Below are 21,333 nucleotides of genomic sequence, written 5' to 3' on the forward strand. Positions count from 1 at the left end.
GAATTCAGTTTTAGGAAGAAAAGCAGACGATAGAATAGACATACTTAAAAATGTGAAAGGAGAATGAACTGAGTGAATAATTGTTCCCTGTCTGCGTAGTCAATAGACCTTTATGACTTGAGGAAGTCTGAGTCCCAGCAGCTGAGTCTGTGTAGCACTTCCTCTCCTCCTGTCCCTCACCTCAGGCACTCACCCAGTGTCATCGTGCCAGCTCTGGCTTATGGGTGTGCTCACTCAGACCTAGATGATGATGATGATGTTGAATTTGGAAAGACAGAAATTGGAGGGTGGGGTGGGAAGAGGAGGAGAGGGAAGGTCTTGCTAGTTAAGACACAAATGTGAAGGCCTAGTGCAAACATTTGTAGACAGCCTGGTGACAAGCCGTGTGTGTGTGTGTGTGTGTGTGTGTGTGTGTGTGTGTTGGCTGGCACAGCAGAATTCCTAAAGTTTCTGAGCATGTTAACCAAAAAAAAAAAAACAACAAGGAGTAGGCTCTAAGCACCCCCTGACTGAAAACACACAAGATGATAAAGTATACTTTCAATGAACAAATATTTTTAAGTATCAGCATAGTCTGGTCTACTTGGTTTGTATAGATTGAGTGGCATGGTGTTGATTCAAAGACCCATCTGCATCCCTTTAATGCCTAAGGAGGTTCATTTTGCGTGAGTCCCTTCCTTCCTTCCTTCCTTCCTTCCTTCCTTCCTTCCTTCCTTCCTTCCTTCTAACAAATGTCCAGCACCTATTAGTGCAACAAATCCCTCTATGGACTAAGGAAACAGCTATGAGAGAGACTGAGACCCTGTTGTCAGGGGGCCTGTGCCCTAGTGGAGGCAACATAGCATACACGATGCTCTGACCTACCACGACAGTACTGACACAGCCGTGGGACTTCACACGGTCGTGTGCTGTGGAGAATAGGCAATGCCTGGACACTCTGAGGAGATGTTACTTACATAGCCGGGAGACATAGCTTTCTAGAACAATGACACATGGACGTTTGAGTGAGACCAGCAGCTCTCGGGGGCACAGGAACTATTGTAAAAACCAGGAAGCGGGAGTTTGCTTGCTGGGCTTTGGCTAATACAAGATGACTGGTGTAGCTAAAATAGGGACGATGATGCTACAAGATGAAGTTGAAGTGGGCGGGACTCAGGTGTCTTGTCCTAGGCCGTTTGGAAGACCCATTTGGCCTTTACCCTAAGTGAGAAAGGAAGAAGGTACTGAAGGGTGATTTTAATGAGGATAGTGACCAAGCACTGGGACCATTGCGGCATAGATGACCGGGTGAGGAGAAAAGCAGGAGATTTCTAACCGCAGAAATCCAGGCTAGGGACCAGATAGATCCCCAATGCTGCTGATCGGTTGAGTAAGATGATGCCTGGGATTCACCTTTGACCTTTATAATAGGGAGGTTACTGGGGGCGGAGGTTAATAAGGAGGCTTTGAGGATTTTACAAGAAGGGATGTAGGCAGGATTGTGTCATGTGAAAATCACCTATTGGTGGTGGCAGATAGGAAGAATTCGGTTATATGGAAATGGCCCGGAGACTAGGGAGACATACTAGTTGCCTAGTACAACGGTCTGATTGGAAGATTCTAGGAACTAAATTAGGGAGCAAAAGTGGGACCGGAAAGCTGTTTAAGAAGTAGACCAACCAGAGCTGAAGGAACACAGGCCAAGAGACAGGTCAGGGTCACAGCAAGTGTTTGAGCTCGAGTGGCTAGGAAAATGATGCATCTGTTAACAGGGCTGAGAAGGTCAAGAGTGGAATGGGTTGGGGAGGAGGATGCCTGTAGCTTTGGATGTGACCACTTTAAAGACCCGAGGATCTAAAACTCACCTTCAGATTGTTGGTCTTCAGGTCTTGAACGGAAGTCTCTGCTTTGAGGCTCCGGAGCACCTGATGACCCAGGACCTTGTGTCCTTGACAGCTGTGTCCCGGTCTTCCTAGGATGAGCCTGTTTAGTCTGTAGTGTAAGCTGATGGTCCACACACAACACCGGCCTCTCGAAAGCCCTTTACTGTTCTTACGTCCAATGGGATGAGTTGGAAGTGTTTGTGGTAAATGCTAATAAAAAGATCTCTCAGGATGGATGTGTACTATCCTAAACATCAGAGGGAAAAATTTAAAAATTGAAATGTGAGCATCCTTTGACATCAAATCAAATAAGGAGTTTAAGAGAAGGATATAGAGATATCAATTATGGGTTCTGGAGAGTTCTTCACTGTGGGAAGTCAAATTGAGGGAGAAACTGGGAGGTGGCAAAATGGGAGTAAGGTGGGAATCAGGCAACTAAATAAGGTGGCCCTGCGCAGTGCCTGGTGATAGAGGTGGCTTGTGGAAGCTTTTAGCAAATATACTATCCATTATACTCTAGTGTGTGTGTGTGTGTGTGTGTGTGTGTGTGTGTGTGTGTGTGTGTGTGTGTGTGGTGTGTCTGAATGCCTGCACTCACAAGAACACGCATGCCACAGTGTATGTGTGCAGGTCAGAGGACACCTTTTACAGAACTCTGTTCTCTGCTCTCACCTTATCGTGGAGCTGGTCTATGAGTTTCCAGTAAACTCTGTGTCTTCACTTTCCAGCACATTACCAAAGGAGACTCTCTAGTACAGGTTTCTGCCACTCCATTGACATTTTACATGGGTTCCGGGGGTCAAATTCGGACAGAAAGGGCTTTACCTGTTGAGGTAACTCCTGGCCCTCATTTCAAGTCTTATGGAATATATCATTGAAACTTCCATAAAGATTAGGACCGTGTTTACACTGTGATTAGACGGCATGAGGCCAGTGTTTGCGAGGAAATGCCAGGGGTGTAAAGTCAATATGCAATAAAGCCAAGGGGATATGCGCAAGAGAGAGATGCCATTGGAGAAGCAGACACAGCCAAGGGAGGTGAGGAGGAAGTGACTTGGGGTGCAAGGGAAGTTTCTTGAGAATTCTAAACCAGGGGGAGTGGTGGAACACGTCTGCTTCCTTATCAGCTGTCTGGGGAGACTTCCCACTGTAAGTCACAGAATATAAAAATAAATGTCAAAGGCAGAGGGACGGTGAGCATTCTAGAACACCCAGTTGTCAAGTTATGGGTCAGTTGATAATCACACAGTGGCATGTGCTTCAAGGCAGGGTGCAAAGAACCCAGGCCACTTCATTTGGACCCCATTCTTCATCTGGTACCAAGCCTACCATTTAGTTGTTTGACTTTCTTATGAAATCCGTGTTACTGCGGTAGTTTCAATAGCCAAAGAGTAAAGTAAAACTCATTGCTTTCAAGTTGCATAGAGTTTCATATCACCGTCAAGTGAGTCTTCGCCTTTATATGTAAGTGTAAAGAACTTCCTGTGTTCACCAAAGACACCATGTTTTGACCTTTACCACGCTCTTCTCGTCAATTTACGTTTTTAATATTAAGGGCTTTCAGACGCCGATCACACCGACAGAGCCTACTGTCCTCATGAGGAGATTCAAGAACCGGGTTGGTAAATGTGGCATCTCTATCTTATGGGGTTCACGGGTGTACGTTTGGGCTAACACCCACCCATAACTATTACGTTTGTGGGTGGCTGCAGGCTTCTCACTCTGCGTGGCTCATGAGGGCAGCTGATGAATCAGAGGGAAGGACCACCTTCCTCGTCCTCAGCGTCTTTCATCTTCCGCTCGTTAAGTACTTTGTAAACATCAATTAAGCGACTCATCACAACACAGCTTGGAGAGGAGGCTGGTATCAGTGTCCTCGTTATGGGGAAACAATCGTAGAGGGCTGAGGCAAAGCAGATATTAAGTGTATGGGACCAATGATAGAGTGCAGGTGCTGGCGGCTTCCTGGTGACAGAGGAGAGGTACGGGTGTTCAAGACAGACTGAGTCTGTAGAGGAATGTGAGCCTCAGGGAACATTGGCCCTTTTGTACAGTCACCATGAGGCCCTGGGCTGGAGCCCCTGAAGGGAAGAATTCATCCTTCTGATGAATACCTCTGATGAGTATTGCCTCATTTTCCGACGAAGAGGGAAATCAGGTCATGCCTGACCTCAGCTGCTCTGAGTGTTCCAGCACAGCCCTGATGGCAAGCAAGATGTTCCACTTCTCCCCTGAGTGGATTCAAACCGGACTTACTACGGTGACCCAATTGTTGGGCTTGTGAAAGATTTTCGTCGTCATTCCCATACCACGGAAATACCAAGGGTCTTCGGGTCTACTGTCTTAGGCCCAGGCAGTGTGTAGAAGGAGGGGTTTATGGGCTGGAGAGATGGCTCAGTGGTTAAGAGCACTGGCTGCTCTTCTAAAGGTCCTGGGTTCAATTCCCAACAACCACATGGTGGCTCACAATCATCTGTAATGGGATCTGGCGCCCTCTTCTGGTGTGTGTCTGAAGACAGCTACTTATATACATAAAATAAATCCTTACAAAAAAAGGAGGGGTTCATTTGGCTGTGGTTTCAAAGGTCCACCAGGAAGTGATGGGCTCAACAATGGAGAGCACACATCTTGAACTTCCGGCAGGAAGCAAAGGAGAACAAAGTGGGATTAGTACACGGTTTTGAAACCGCAAAGCTTCCGAGCACTGACAGGTCTCCTCCAGCAAGGCCACACCTCCAAACTGTGCCAAACACCAAGAACAACTGGGGACCAAGTAACCAAATATCTGAGCCAAGAAGACATTTTCATCCAAATCATCCCAAAGGCTGAGGCCAGGAGACAGGGTTTGGGGCTAGTCTGAGCTACACAGTGACACTTGGTCTCAGAAACATTTTGATTTTTTTTTAAAATTAAGAATAACTAATATCCTTTCAAGCTATTCCAAAACAGTGAAGTGAGCGGGATGCTGTGCGTTAATCAAAGTTCACTAGAAGACCAAGGCATAAAGAACTTACTAAATCAGCATTAAGTCAAAACAGTAGTGGCAAGTCTCTGCTCTGTCCTTGAGGCAGGGTGGGTATCTCAGCTCTTCCAATCTGTCCAAAGACCTGCAGTGTTCCCAGAGAGCCGCTGGACCTCAGTCAACGCTGGAAACCTTGGTCCTGATTCTAGCAAAGGAATCAGCAGAAGAAGCAATAAACTAAGTCAGCTTAGCAGCAAGAGAAAAGGCAGCAGCTGCGTGCACCCGGTACACACACATACGTGTAGGCAAACACTCATACACGTACACTAAACACTAAAACACTAAAATAAATAAGTCTAAAAGAAAAGAAAGAAAATAGTTTCCTTTGAAAACTGAGGAGGAGTTATAATGGGACCCCGTAATTGTGCTTCTGGGTTTGCATCCTAAGGTGCAGGATGAGGGTTCCATTGCGGCAACGGTCACACCACCAAGACATCAAAACAACCAACATGTCCGCAGACAGAGGGATGTCTAAAAACCAGGGTGGTGTAGATAGACAACAGAATATAATTTGGCTGTAAAATAATGACGAAATCCTGTCATTTTCGGCAACATGGGATGGAAATGAAGGATTTACATAACGTGGAGTGAGCTGGGCTCGCCTAAAAATTGTTTTGAATGAGATGCTGGTTTCAAGCCAAGAGTAGTCTCTATGTTTCAGACTTCTGACGTTACTGTCTGAGACAGGGATTGTCTCAGAGAGGAGGCAAACCCCATCTAAAACTGTCCAGAGCGTCTCGAAGAGCATTGCACGAGGGGAAAGCATCTCTCTACCCCAAGTCATGACAGACACTGGAGAGGATGGAGAGGTTTGCCCTAGCTAACCTGGTGCTGAAGCACCGGCTGACAGGAGCTCTGACTGACTCCAGAGCGTCGGCAACCTCTACACAAGTTCAGATAAGGTCAAGAGCCTGATTCAAGACAAATATGATCCGTGACTTACTAGTCTCCACCAGACAGGCTTCCTCTGGCAGCAGTTAGGAAGAAACGCAGAGACCCACAGACAGACATTGTGAGGAGAGAGAGTCTAAACCAGAGGTCTCCATCAAATCCCTCCTCTCAGAGCTCAGGGAATCCCATAGAAGAGGAGTTGGCAGGATCGACAGAATCATTGTGGGTGGGGAACACTGGGAGAACTCAGGCCTCCGACTCACTAAGCAGGGGATATGATCTCACGGAGACCGAGACTTGAATCTGTAGCAGGTCCTCTGACGTAGGCCACAGCCTAGGATTGTTATGGGACTCCCAGCTGTGAGAATGAGCGAGCCTCTGACTTCTGGGCCTGCTCTTGGGACCCTTTCCTCCTGTTGGGTTTTGCTGTGTCCAATTTTGATATGAAAATTTTTGCCTCACCTCCTATTTTATTTTGTCACCTCTGGTTGTTCTCTCGTAGAAGCCCATTCTCTTCTAATGAGAGACAGAAATAGAGTGGGTCCCCGAGGGAGGGAAGATAGGGAGGACCTGGGAGGAGTAGAGGGAGGGGAAACTATAATTAGGATGTATTGCATGAGAAAAGAATCTATTTACAAGCAAGTGGGCAAGCAAGCAAGCCAGCCAGGAAGCTTTGAGCAGCACTGCCCCCACCCCCACCTACACCCCCCCCCAAAAAAAAAGAAGAAAGAAAGAACGAACCTTGACTCAAGTTCATGACCAGAAGGAGGATGGGGGAAGGGATGGGGAGGGCAGAACTCTGTAAAGGAACTGGCAGTCAACTCTTCTGATGGGCTTGCTGCTCTGTCTACTCAGGGCTACACATGCCCATGGGTAGTCAGTAACTCAGTCAACATCCATAGAACCAAAGCCCAGCCATACAAATCATTTTCCAAAGAGGCTGACTTCTTCAGTTTTGTTCCTCTCTAATTTTGATTGCATGCTGTAGCCAAGACCAGTCGGTCAACTATCTGGGATTCGTTCTCATCCTTTTCCTGACTGATGGGACTTTGATTTTTATTCGAAGTAGTGATTAATGTAAGTACATGACTGGATTTACCAACTTATCCTGTTAACTATTGAAGTCCTCTTGGGACCGAAGCCCAACCTTATTCAGGGTTTCTATTCCTGCACAAACATCACGACCAAGAAGCAAGCTGGGGAGGAAAGGGTTTATTCAGCTCACACTTCCACATAGCTGTTCATCACCAAAGGAAGTCAGGACTGGAACTCAAGCAGGTCAGGAAGCAGGAGCTGATGCAGAGGCCATGGGGGGGGGGGGTGTTACTTACTGGCTTGCTTCCCCTGGCTTGCTCAGCTTGCTCTCTTATAGAACCCAGGACCACCAGCCCAGGGACGGCACCACGCACAATGGACTGAGCCCTCCCCTCTTGATCACTAATTGAGAAAATGCCTTACAGCTGGGTCTCATGGAGGCATTTCCTCAAGGGAGGCTCCTTTCTCTGTGGTAACTCCAGCTTGTGTCAAGTTGACACACAAGACCAGCCAGTCCAGTGTGCTTTTGTGCACTTCATGCTTTCTTGCTGGGACATAATGTATGGAACCCTACTAATCCTCTGGGCCACAGATAAACCTGGGAATGAAGGTGATTTCTGCTATGGATAATGTGCAAGAAAATGGAGAGAGGGAGTGTCTTGGATGTCAATTTAGAGCTGCCAAACCAATCTGATGTCACTTTTCAATTGACTCCACCTTGCTGGATTCTAATCAGTGTCCCCATTAGCTGATTCAAATTTGTAATTGATGTGCTAGCTATCTGGATTGCCAAGCTATTTGATCATTGCCCAATGTCTGCTTCATTCAGGGATACAAAAAACAAGCCTTGAAGAGTAGCTATGACAGGTTTTCATATCTGGTTTTGTCTGTTTGGATCTTTTCTTTTTCTTCTGTTAGTCCTGGATAAGGATGGCTCAGTGTGTAAAGTGCTTGCCTCAGAAGCATGAGCGTCTGAGTTTGGATCTTCAGCACCCAGGTAATCAGTTGGACGTAGTAATGTGTGTCTGTAACCTCAGTTCGGCAGGCTTCGGGTAGAGACAGGCGAATCCTCACAGTTTGTCAGCCAGCCATTCCAGTCAATCTACCAGGGAGCTCCAAGTTCAGTGATGAGACCCTGCCTCAAAAGTTAAGGTGAAGGAGCCTGGAGAGATGGTTCAGCAGTTAAGAGCACTTGTTCCTGCAGGGGACCTGGGTTTGATTGTTAGCACCTACATGGTGCTCACAACTGTCCATAACTCCAGTTCCAGGGGATCCAATGCCCTCTTTTTACCTCCAAAGGTACCAGGTATGCACATGTGTGCAGATATACATGCATGCAAAATACACACATTAAATATATCAAAAGAGAAGGTCTGGGGCTAGAGAGATGGCTCAGCGGTTAAGAGCACTGATTGCTCTTCCAGAGGTCCTGAGTTCAATTCCCAGCAACCACATGGTGGCTCACAACCATCTGTAACGGGATCTGATGCCGTCTTCTGGTGTGTCTGAAGACAGCGACAGTGTATGCAAACACATGAAATATATATATTTCTTGTGCTTCTGCTTGCATTTGTCTCCATTTTTTTAATTTCAGTTTTGATTTTTCACCAATCTGATTGTAGTAAGAGAGTATGTTTTTTGGTATTTATATATTTGTATAATTTTAAAAGAACTTTCTGTCATTACTGATTTTTAGTTTTTTTTTAATAAGATTTATTTATTATATATAAGTACACTGTCGCTGTCCTCAGACACACCAGAAGAGGGCATCGGATCTCATCACAGATGGTTGTGAGCCACCATGTGGTTGCTGGGATTTGAACTCAGAACCTCTGGAAGAGCAGTCAGTGCTCTTAACCACTGAGCCAACTCTCCAGCCCCTGATTTTTAGTTTTATTCCATGTGGGTCAACAAAATAGAAATGGTATGGTTTTTGGTTCCTTCCTTCCTTCCTTCCTTCCTTCCTTCCTTCCTTCCTTTCTTTCTTTCTTTCTTTCTTTCTTTCTTTCTTTCTTTCTTTCTTTCTTTCCTTCTTTCCTTCTTTCCTTCCTTCCTTCGTTTCTTCCTTCCTTCCTTCCTTCGTTTCTTCCTTCCTTTCTTTCTTTCTTTCTTTCTTTCTTTCTTTCTTTCTTTCTTTTTCCAGTTTCGAGGCTTATTTTGGGTAAAGGGTTGTGCAGCTGTCAGGTTTGGCTAGTTCGTGTGGATCTTTCTTGTCTGTCTTCTGTCTGGATGACCTGTCCATTCATTGATGAAAATGTGGTGCTGAGGTCCACAGAATGACTCATTTCATCAAAAAGACATTGTAAATGGAAGAGAAATTAAGCATACACACATAGAATAATAAAATAAATAAATATTTTTTTTTAAAGATTTATTTATTTATTATATATATAAGTACACTGTAGCTGTCTTCAGATACACCAGAAGAGGGCATCGGATCTCTTTACAGATGGTTGTGAGCCACCATGTGGTTGCTGGGAATTGAACTCATGACCTCTGAAAGAGCAGTCGGGTGCTCTTAACTGCTGAGCCATCTCTCCAGCCCAATAAATATTTTTAAAAAGCTAAGCTGGTCTTAGAAGTAGACATTATAAAATAAAGGGTGCAGAAAAGAGAAAAGAATGCAAGATGCTCTTAGTTTGCTTTCTCTGAGTGTTATTTGGGTGATGTGGCTTTGCTCAGATGGACACACAGAAGAGGAACTGAAGGAGGTGTGTTTATTTACAGACAAAAGGGAGCTAAAAATGCTGCTTGGGCAGCACAGGGTCCCTCTACTGGAGACTTTGCATAAATGCAAGTACAGCTTTTAAGTTGGCATTTTACAAGTCCTTGTCACAGACAGACACACTCCTCATAGGTTAAGTCTGTTTATGGTCCAGGTTGCACTTTCGCCCACAGGGTCTTTTGTTTGCTGTGACATGTCTGAGTAAATCTGGGCTTTGAATGTGGATGTGCACTCTCCTTCCAGAAGCCACAACCAGTCTACTTTTAGGGCACTCGGTCTGGTGCAGATCTTAGGGGTCTGTTAAAGAAGACTTCAGTTGTCACCGCTTGGTTTGGGAAGATTATTAGAGAGGCAAAGGAGTCAGTCAAGCAGGTGGAGATCAGAATAATAGCTTTGTTACCAGTAAACGTGGCACCGAAGGTATCAAAAGCTGTGACTCAGTTTTGTGTTGACACTGGACTTTTCTAGGATCCTAGCTAGAAATAGCCAGCCATTCACTTGCAGACCTGTTCTGAAAGACAGCCCTCCCTTTTAGCATTAGGGGGACATATAATTTGTTGCCAAAAAACCAAGTGGAGATCTTTTCCCATCAAAACATGAAAGTTTAGAGTTTGCAACATTGTTGCTTGGAAGCACATGAGCCATTTCTTTTTCTAGTTAAATTTTTTCATTGATTATATTAATTGCGTATGTTACTGTGTTACACAAGGATACAAGGACATTTTATATATTAAGTTATTTCCCCTTTACTCCCCTCTCTTTCTTCCTCTTTCCCCATGCTGTCCTATGAGTCTCCTTTGTTCTCCTAGATAGTTTAATTTCTATCCATGTTCTCTGTACATACACGATTCTATGTATTTATACAAAATGCAGGAATCACAAGTGGATAAAACATATATTTGTCTTCCTGAGAGTAGTTTAATTTGCTCGATATAATCTTCTCCTTGCATCTATTTTTGACAAACGATTTGACTTTGCTCCTCTTTGTAGTTGACAATTTCTATTGTGTATATAAACCACATTTAAGAAATCAATGTCTCCATTGTTGGACACCTAACTTGACTCCATTACTGGGCTGTTGTGAGTAGAGCAGCAATGGACAGGGACGTGTAAGTGCTTCTGTAGTAGAGTATGGAGTTTCTCAGGGAAATGCCTTGGGGTGGTATGGCTTGGTCATATTGCAGATCCATTCTTAGGTTTCAGGGAAACTGCTATATTGCTTCCGTTGTGGCTGTAGGGTCACAAAATGTTTTAGTTTTAGCAGTTAGACGCTCTAGACTTGGGCCCTATTTCTGTGGAATATAACTATACATATGGGAGCATCATTCTCTGATAAAACAAATAAATGAGGATATAATGAAAAGGCCCAAGAGCACGAGTTGTAAATCTTAAGGGGCTTTCTTATGTGCACCATAAACAGAGTGAAGACAGTGCCTGTTTCGTTAGTCCTGACAAATTAGCTATTAGCTTTCAGGGTGGAAGCTTACTGGATTACCCACTGGCTGACAGATTCTAATCTCCAGTAGAGGATTACTGAACCACAGTGGAGGAAGAGGGAGGAGAAAGATGTTTCAAATGAATTAATTAAATAATTTGTGGAAATATAGAAATCTATTGGATTTCTTCGTGGGTATTTCACAGTTAAATTTTTAAAAAGTATAATTTGGATCTTAGCATGTGTGGGGAGGGCCTAATGAAGTCTGATTCTGTTTGAGGCGATGTTGACACCTGGTAGCTGCTAGGGGGAGGGAGACTTAGCTTTCTTCAGCTAAGAAGAGGAGCAGGTCCCTAGAGGCTACCAAGCCTCCAGTAGATTGTCATAGACTCATGCACATACAAGCAGCACGATCTTAGTGTTCTATCGCTGTGAAGAGACACCATGACCAAGGCAACTCTTGTAAAAGGAAGCACTTAATTGGGTCTGGCTTATAAGTTCAGAGGATTAGTCCATTATCGTCATGGCAGGAAGAAATGGAAGGAAGTATGCTGGCAGACATGGTGCTGGAGAATTCTACATCCAGATCTATAGGCAGTGGGGGGAGGGGAGAGAGAGAGAGAGAGAGAGAGAGAGAGAGAGAGAGAGAGAGAGAGAGAGAGACTGGGCCTGGATTAACCTATCCCCAGGGACATACTTTTCTCAACAAGGCCACAGCTGTAAACAAACTTCTGGCTACTTCTGGGTTTCCTTTTCACTACCCTTCTCTACCCTACTTCACCCTTCTAATCTTCCAACACTAGGTAGGAGAGAAAGAAGGCTGGAGCAGAAAGGGGCCTTGATATCCTTAGATTACTTCCTGCTGTGTAGGGGCATTGAGTTTCTTGGGGCAAGTTTGATCTTTGCTGCCAGGATACCTGACTTCTTCTCATCTCTTTGGATTTATATACCCTTTCAAGAGTTCCCAGAATTCCAAACGACACGCACTTGTGAAAACTATCCATGGCTGGTAAAAATCACACCCCTGCCATAGCACGAGGCTGTGGACAATCTAAACCAGCCTCATATCCACACCTGGAATCAAAACAAGACATACTCCTATGTTTCTGTGTTTTAAATAAACCAAAATTCCTACCACACACACCTTCTAATCATTCTGAAGCAATGCCGCTCCCCAGTGACTAAGCATTCAGGTATAGGAGCCTAAGAAGGCCATTCTTATTCAAACCACCACAAGCACAAAATGCACTCCATGAGTTTGCAACAAAGAGAGAACACAGGAAATTGGGAGGGAAAAGAGGTGATAGGGGAGGAATCAGAGGGTGGACGATCAGAACACATATGCATGTATGGAATTCTCAAACAATAAAGAAATGAAGTGTAATTTGGAATAAAGTTGGAGTATCTCATTATTTGTCTTTTTTGCATTTTTCCCTTGTCAAACACTTGTTTTAAACCATGTATGTTTATATATCTGTGTGTGGATTTGGGCATGTGAGTGCAGGTGTCTTATGAGGCTGGAGATGTCAGATCCCTTGGATCCTGGAGCTTCATGACAGTTTACACACATGTACATGAACACACACTCTCATACACACGTGTACACCTGCACAAACACGTGCACAATTCACACACACGCACTTGTGTGTACACATGTGCACACACTCTCACAGCGTGCACGCATGCACACCCACATGTGTACACACAAATGCACACTCATACACCATGCACACACATGCACACACTCACACACGTGTACACATGTGCACACACACACACACTCCATTCTGATTGCCGGCATACCTCCCTACCCTCTCTTATTTCCCTCCTCCTCTCAATTCCTTTTCCTCTTCCCTGCAAGTGTCTTTCTCACATTCAGATCTTTGACTTGTGACCCACTGAGTTTAACCCAGGCAGCCAGTGCGACCATGAGTTGGAGCCACAGAAACTAGCCTTAGAGAAGGTGGTGTAAATGTCCGTGCACAGCCAGTACTTATTCTTAGCACCGCAGCAGCTCAGAGTCTGCAAAGAGAGGCTGCTCTGACTAATGCAGAGGGTAGCAGAGCGTTTGCCTATGGTGTAAGTACACCTCCTGGAAGGCGTTTGGTGTTATGCTGATGTTTTAAAAAGTATAATTTGGGGGAGCCAAGATGTCATTTTCCAAGTATAAGCCTGCGCCCCTGGCCACTCTCCCCAGTACCCTCGACCCTGCCGAGTATGACGTGTCTTCGGAGACCCGAAAGGCGCAGGTCAAGCACATGAGCATAAGGGCCTGGCTTAAACGGGAATATCTGCTTCAGTACAACGACCCCAAATGCCAAGCGCACATCGAGGATCCTGCCTTGATTCGTTGTACCTATGCAAGATCAGCAAATGTTTATCCTAATTTCAGACCCACTCCCAAGAACTCACCCTTAGGAATGGTGGCAGGTTTAGGGCCTCTCATCTTCTGGTATTATGTTATCAAAACAGACAGGGACAGAAAGGAAAGACTTATCCAGGAAGGAAAACTGGACAGAAAATTTAGCATCTCCTACTAAGTTCGGCAAGGATACCTCTGTTCTTGCATTAATAAATTTCCTATTAATTAAAAAAAAGTATAATTTGGAAGAAAGTTGGAACATTACATTTTCCTTTTCCTTTTTAATATTCTTAAGTGTCTAGATGCAAAAAAAAGAGATAATTTATCCACTATGAAATAACTTCTACCTGAGCTTCTCCATGCCTTTTAAAAGTAGAGGCCTCAGGACACATCTTGTCTCCCGCACTTGTGCAGAAGGCACAGGGCAGCGTATGTTCCCTTCTGTCAGGCAGGTCTAGATGGAAAAAGCAATTGTGTACTATGCTTACAGTGTAGAAAACAGATGACTTTGTGTACATATATATCAAAAATAATATACTAATATACATTTTAGAGTCACAACAACAGCAAAACCTTAAAATTGAAATCTTTCCATTTGAAGCCCTTTTTTGCAAGGTCGGGGCTTTCGGATGTGTCTTGGCTTCCCTCTAGTGGTAGCTGAGGCAAATTGAATCAAAACCGGTCTTTTTTTGAAATTTTACTTATTCCCCTCTCTTGTTAAAAAAATAAATATTAAGTCAGGATACAAAGTGTGGGCTCCTTCTGGGATCCTCTTACCTATGTCTTTTTTTTAAAAATAGATTTATTTATTTTTATTTATATGAGTACACTGCTGCTGTCTTCAGACACACCAGAAGAGGACATCAGATCCCATTACAGATGGTTGTGAGCCACCATGTGGTTGCTGGGAATTGAACTCAGGACCTCTGGAAGAGCAATCAGTGCTCTTAACCACTGAGCCATCCCTCCAGCCCCTTACCTATGTCTTTATACTTGGTTTTTGCTCTCTCCCCTCCGTGGGCCTTCATCTCCCTCCCTATAGATGGTTCCCCCCTCTCCTCAGTAAAGCTTATTTATTTACATAAGAATAAGAATTTGAATACTTAAATATCAATAAAGATGGCTGGATTATATATGCAGGCAAACCAGAGGTTTTGGAATATCTTAAATGCACAGGTTACTTTGAATTTGTTTTTCCAAAGTTTTCCAGGATGTTTTTACTGTTATTTGAACTTTTCTCGCATATATTTTTTGATGATGCTAGTGTGTGAATGTACGTGTATTTATTTTCACAAAAAAATCAGTCCTATGTTCAGATATAGATGTCAATTTTTTATGCCTTATGTAATACACAATACACATATATGTTACACATGTTTTGCAAAAAAAGTTAAGTTTTGGGAAGAAACCACATTCAGATTTTTTTTTGGTAAACATTAATATATTACAAAAGTGCTAATTCTAAACCTTAACCTTATCAACCCTTTATCACAGGGAGTTCAGAAGACAGAACAACATTGGTGTCTTAGTTAGGGTGGGTCTGGGGACCGAACCCAGGGCCTTGCGCTTGCTAGGCAAGCGCTCTACCACTGAGCTAAATCCCCAACTTTAGTTAGGGTTTTTATTGCTCTAATAAAACACCGTGACCAAAAGCAGCTTGGGTTGGAAAGGGTTTATCTTGTTTACACTTCTACATCACAGTTCATTTTGGAGAAAATCAGAGCAAGAATCTGGAAGCAGGAGTTGGTGCGGAGGCTGGTGGAGGAGTGCTGCTTACTGGCTTGCTCCCCTTGGCGTGAGGTGTGGCACCGCCCACAGTGGGCTGAACCATTCCACATCAAACCCTAGGAAAAGACCTCACAGCGCTTTCTAAAGCCCAGTGTCATGGAGACAGTTTCCTAGTTGTCGTTCCCTTCTGCAGATGACTCTAGCTTGTGTTAAGCTGATATAAAACTATCCAGTGCAGTGGGGAGATGAACTGAAGGAGATCAGCTAAACCAGAAACTACATCACTACCACCATCATAAATAAGTGATAGAGCCGAGGGCCTCCCATGTGCTCTGTAAGCAATCTGTCTCTGAGCTAGACTCCCCTTCAACAGATTTTACATAAAGCACATGGAGCCACATCCCTGCAATCCTGCACGGTCTACCTTTATTTTAATTATTTTATTAAAATAATTTTTAATAATAAAGATATTTTAATTTTGATTAAAATAATCCTGTGAGTATTTGTGAGACTTTTGAAGACTGTTGAAAACCGCACGCACGCACGCACGCACGCACGCACGCACGCACGCACGCACGCGCGCGCACGGGTCCCTATGCGTGTACATGCATCCAGTGTCTACTGCAGGGTGCCTTCCTCAATCTTCCTCTACCTTATCTTTGAGGTAGGCTCTCCTCACCGAGCCCAGGGCTCCCTGTTTTGCCCAGTGAACTCCAGGGACTCGCCTTTTGGCCATCTCCCAATGCTGGGGTTAGAGACTAACACTGCAGAACCCAGCTTTCATGTGGGTGCCGGGGATCCAGGCTTGGATCTTCCTACTTACAGAGCAAGCACTTTACCCACGAAGCTACCTCCCTGTTATTAAGGAATATTTTTTATGTGTGCAGGGTTAAAAATCAGGGAGCGTCTGAAAGAAAAGACACCTCTTACTCCAGGGTCTTGTGTAACTTCCTGGTTGACTGAGAGTCAGGACTTGAACGCGTCAGATAAAGAAAAGACGAGCCTCAGAGATGGGGCAGGTTTTCCTAAAAACATCGAAGACAAGATGTTAAAAGCAACGAAGGAAGGATGGCAGGGGAGGGTGTTTGTAACCCTTGGCTTCGCCGTGTTAGAACTCCCTCTTACCCCCAATGGAAACACGCATCCCACAGAACCACTTGTGAGAGGACGTTCCTTAAGACAAGAAAAGTAAGTAGCCAAGTCGGTACTGTTTCCCTCAATTTTAAAACTTTATCTGAAATTTAAGCCTTTTAAACCTTGTTCTAGGATGGTACTGGGGCCATTGTCAGTCACAGGCTCAGATGTACCAAACTCAATTAGTCTTTCCACTCACATCTGGAGCCTTCAGATATAATTACTGTTGTGTTTTATAAAAGAGAGAGAGGGGGGAGGGAGGGAGAGGGAGAGAGAGAGGGAGAGGGAGAAAGGGGGTGTGGAGGAAGGAGGTGCCTCTGAGGGCCCATGCTGAGCTTCCTTTTCCCCTGAGGTACCAGTACACAGAATAGTGTAGCGTAGTGTAGTGTAGTGTAGAGTTTATTTAGAGCATGGGGAAGGGAGTTGAGAGTAGAGACAGAGAAAGGCAGAGAGAGAGAGAGAGAGAGAGAGAGAGAGAGAGAGAGAGAGAGAGAGAGAGAGAGGAGAGAGGAGAGAGAGAGGAGAGAGAGGGGAGAGAGAGGAGAGAGAAGAAGAGAGGAGAAGAGAGGAGAGAGAAGAGAGAAGAGAGAGAAATTGAGAGAGAGTAGAGGCCGGCCATGAGCATGTGGAGAGAGAGGGGAGGGGAATGAAGAGGGTAAGGAAGCAAGTACAGGAAGAGAAGAGGGCAAGAGAGAGAGGAGGGGGCAAGCAGTCCCTTTTATAGTGAGTCAGGCACACCTGGCTGTTGACAGTTAACTGTGGGGCAGGGGAGCCTAGACAAAATGCCAAAAATTACCACCGCTGTACTGTTTTTTTTTAAAAAGATTTATTTATTTTATTTATACAAGTACACTGTAGCTGTCTTCATGCACACCAGAAGAGGGCATTGGATCCCATTTACAGATGGTTGTGAGCCACCATGTGGTTGCTGGGAATTGAACTCAGGACCTTTGGAAGTCAGTGCTCTTAACCACTGAGCCATCTCTCCAGCCCCCCGCTGTACTGGTTAAAGCAAGCCACAGTCGTGGTTTTATAGCTTCTTTATAGCTATGGATAACCAGCTATACAATCACTGTAGGTGATAACAGAAAGTGTTTTGACTTGTGCTGTATGTCCCCAAGTAGAATGGTAACTGACCTTCACCAGTGAAGGGACGGACTTGATAGTGAGGTGAGAGCAAGCAGAGCAAGAGGACGGGAGCTTCCTCCTTCCTCGTCCCTGTGTAGGCTTCCAGCTGCAGGCCTGGCCCAGATTAGAGGTGGGTCTTCCCACTTCAGATTAAGCAGGAGTCCCTCCCAGACATGCCTCTCCAGTTTTGGTTTTAGTCAGTGGCAGATGTAAACAAATCGACCATTAAGAATAGCCACCTCACCGGAGACTGGCTGGTCCCAGTTGGCATCCTTCACTCTCTAGGAGCCCATGAGCTGTTGCCTAGCGTTTCTTGGCTCTGCTCCGGGGATCTACCATTCAGCAGCTTTGAGCAGGTTAGTGCTGGCCCCGAGGGTGTTGGTCTCGGCTTTGTGGATACAGCAGAACAAGGCTGGATACCCAGGTGCTTGGTTTTCATTTTTCATATTCGTTTGTTAATGTCCCCATTTGGCCGGTGGCATGGCTGGACCAGATGCAGAAGGTGGGGTGCAGCAAACCCCTTTCTTGGTGGGAAGAGTTACATCATCATGGATAAAGGAAGGCTGGAGGATGTTTAGTCCATTCGCTGTAGGATGCCAGGCTGAGGTGAAGGCTGTAGGTTAGACAGGATGTCAGGAAAAGGTGTGGAGAAGAGCCTGGAGGAAGATCGCACTTTCTTGTCATAGCTCTCCCTGTGGCTCTTTACTTACTGGCACAAGGGAATTGTATAGTATAGTATAGTATAGTATAGTATAGTATAGTATAGTATAGTATAGTATAGTATAGTATAGTATATATAGTATAGTATAGTATAGTATAGAATAGTACAGTACAGTATAGAATAGAATAGTACAGTACAGTACAGGATAGGATAGGATAGGATAGTGTAGCATAGTATAGAATAGTACAGTATAGTACAGTACAGTATAGTACAGTACAGTATAGTATAGAATAGGATAGTACAGTACAGTACAGTACAATATAGGATAGTATAGTATAAAGTGTCTTTGGGAGGGGATGCTTTTTGATCAGGCAGATCGAGAAACCAAAGTCAGCTACAGAGACTGCTGGGGAAGGGAAAACTGATAGGAAAAGAGCATGTGTGTGAAGGAGAGATGCTGTGATTGTTAGCATTCTAAGTTCTGCCCCACAGTTACCTGGCAACAGCCATGTATGCCTGACACTATAAAAGGGGATGTTTGCCACCCACCCTGCTTTCTTGCTCCTCTCTTGCTCTTGCCTTCCTGCCCCCACTCTCTCCCCATTCCCTACTTCCTCTCTTTCCACGTGCTCATGGCTGACCTCTCTCTCTCTCTCTCTCTCTCTCTCTCTCTCTCTCTCTCTCTCTCCCTCCCTTTCTTTGCCTTTACTGCTCTCTTAACTCATCTTCCCATGCCCTGAATAAACCCTATTCTATACTATACCATCATGTAGCTGGTCCCTCAGTGGGAAGGGATGCTTCAGCATGAGCCCGCAGAGGTATCCCTTCCCCCATACCTCACCACAAATCCACAGAACATACCCCCCCTTTATCTTTTTATAAACAAATCAGTCAAAAAATCATGTACAGCACACCCTCAGAAGTTACTTTATCTCAGCCCAGGTACTCAAGAGCTAACAATGTCCTCCGCTGTCTGGAAGCAAAATCTCATCAAATTGTACAGAAGGAGTTTGAGAAAAGCCAGAGGCGACGTTTAAAGTTGCAACCATGCACTGACTAAAAGGTACCACTGCCCCGTGGACATCTGAGAAGGAAGGAGACATCTTACAACCGTTCTTTTCATCGTTCTTTTCATCAGTCGTGTTCAGAGAACAAAGGGACCACGTCTGTGGCCTTTCTTATTACATTTGTGACTGAATCATGCTGGCTGGGACTTTAACGAGATGATTAATGACCCAAGCAGGGCATTATTTCAGACATGGGAGGATGAGAGGCTGACACAGGGCTACTGCTTCCAGTGAACTCATCTCTCCAGAGACTGAATGTAGACAGCAAGTGGAGCCGAGAGAAATGTACCTCATTCTCAAATCTGCTGCTTCTCTTCCCTCCCCCCCTCTCTTTCTTTCCTCTCCTCTTCTTGACATCAGATGCCAGGGTCCCAACTTCCTCCAGTAACGTGAAGTCAGTAGTGTCTACCTCTCAGACAACTGAGCAGTCTACCTTAAAACTCTGATCTGGACTTTCGCTTTGCCAGACCCTTTTCATTTTATATCCTCTTTGCTTGTCTGACATTGAAAACAGTTTTAGTTTTAAATAATACTTAACTTCAAAACATTTCAAAGACTGGAAGACGCCCATATTCCTTACCTTTAGAAACTTTTAACATATTTGCTACATCGTATTTTCTCTTTTTACAAACGTAAACACACATTTACAGGCCAACCCTCCATTCACAAACACACACATATGCCCAGACCCCACACACACACACACATGCACACATACTCATGCACACAAAGGCACACACATGCACACACATACACACACACACACATGAACACACATGCATACAACGCACACACATGTACACGCACGCACACAGATACACACATGTATACAAATACACATACATACATATACACATACACGTACACACATACACACACACACACACACACACACACAAATACCCACCACACTCATGCAATTTTGTTCATCTTAGGAACTACTCAAGAATGACTTGTAATATCATTCCTCTGTGTACCTCTTTGAATATTCCTAAAAGTGGATATTCCTTTGTATTTTCCCAGTGTATAGCTGTCAGATGTGGACAGCATAGAAACAATACTTTTATTCTGTGTTCCATCACACATCATGCTAGTCGTGCTGCTAAGGTTGGAGATCGTTTCCCTTCCAATACGAGACCCAGGTTAGGATCCTATACTGTGATTTTGATGTGTTTTCTTGTGCTTGAATCCAAATCTGTAAGATCCTCACATCTGTGTTTCTTTATCTCCTATGACATTGACTCTTTCATTTTAATATATTTATATATTTAAAAGAAATTTTAATAGCTTTTTATTTTCTCTTATTGGATATTTTTTATTTACATTTCAAATGTTATTCCCTTTCCTGATTTCCTGGACATAAGCCCCCTATCAGTCCTCCCCTACTTCTATAAGGGTGTTCTCCTCCCCAACCACCCTCCCTTCTTGCCTCCCCCCAGCATTCCCCTACACTGGGGGGGGGTCCAACCTTGGCAGGACCAAGGGCTTCTCCTTCCATTGGTGCCCAACAGTGTGACACTGACACTTTCAAAGGACACAAAGTAGCTTTTTTTTTTTTTTTTGGTTCTTTTTTTTTCTGAGCTGGGGACCGAACCCAGGGCCTTGCGCTTCCTAGGCAAGCGCTCTGCCACTGAGCCAAATCCCCAACCCCCACAAAGTAGCTTTTTAATGGTCTGCTTACTGCTTTGTCTGATGTTTCCCACTGATTGGATTCAACTTCTTCCTGCCTTGCTACACAGTACATCAGTAACACGTCCTCTGCACAGTACCATGTTTCAGTGACACATCCTTCGCACAGTACCATGTCTCAGTAACACCTCCTTTGCAGAGTACTAGCCTCAGGCGTGGTGTCTGCCTGCCCTTTAATGGCAATGCTTCTTTTCCGCAGCAGATAACAATTAATAGAGAGCCACGGCATTTATATTACACCCTCATCTCTCACAGCTCAGAGATCATGAAGGAAGAGGGAATTGCAAAGATTATAAGAGCAAGAGATGGTGGGCACCTGTAGCAAAACATCTGTTGGATGCTACAGGGCCCATGCACACATAAACTCACAGTGGTGGTTCTGTGACTCCATGCAAGGACCCGCAGAAGATCAGATGGCCTAAATCCCAGTGTAGAGAGGGGATTTTGATGTCTCACCCCTAGCTGAAAAGACACTAGAAATTGATAGCTTCTGGGGAGTGGAAAGTGAGCCTTCTTTAGGGGTGCCTTCTGCTCTCTCTGGTGAAGGATAGTTCTATACGCATGCCTATATGGTCAACAGTGCATGGATTCAGT

The 21,333-nt window shown here is 44.6% G+C and overlaps 1 protein-coding gene and 1 long non-coding RNA gene across 2 annotated transcripts; both read left to right on the plus strand.

Moving 5' to 3' along the window:
- The first annotated feature begins 13,120 nt into the window (after window positions 1-13,120).
- Window positions 13,121-13,516, plus strand: Ndufb4l1 (NADH:ubiquinone oxidoreductase subunit B4-like 1). Its single transcript, XM_039092541.2, has one exon. The coding sequence runs from the start codon at window positions 13,121-13,123 to the stop codon at window positions 13,508-13,510; it is 390 nt and encodes a 129-aa protein (XP_038948469.1). The 3' UTR covers window positions 13,511-13,516.
- Window positions 13,517-15,674: 2,158 nt separating this feature from the next.
- On the plus strand, window positions 15,675-20,328 carry LOC134481700 (uncharacterized). The gene is made up of 2 exons (XR_010057431.1): window positions 15,675-16,248; window positions 18,921-20,328. It is a non-coding gene; the product is annotated as an uncharacterized LOC134481700 (long non-coding RNA).
- The last annotated feature ends 1,005 nt before the right edge of the window (window positions 20,329-21,333 follow it).

The sequence above is a fragment of the Rattus norvegicus genome, chromosome 14 (genome assembly GCF_036323735.1).
Source record: "Rattus norvegicus strain BN/NHsdMcwi chromosome 14, GRCr8, whole genome shotgun sequence".
Taxonomy (NCBI): domain Eukaryota; kingdom Metazoa; phylum Chordata; class Mammalia; order Rodentia; family Muridae; genus Rattus; species Rattus norvegicus.

What these genes read in the sequence shown, in the direction of transcription:
- Ndufb4l1 (XM_039092541.2), top strand. Translation starts at nt 13,121, where the DNA reads ATGTCATTTTCCAAGTATAAGCCTGCGCCCCTGGCCACTCTCCCCAGT.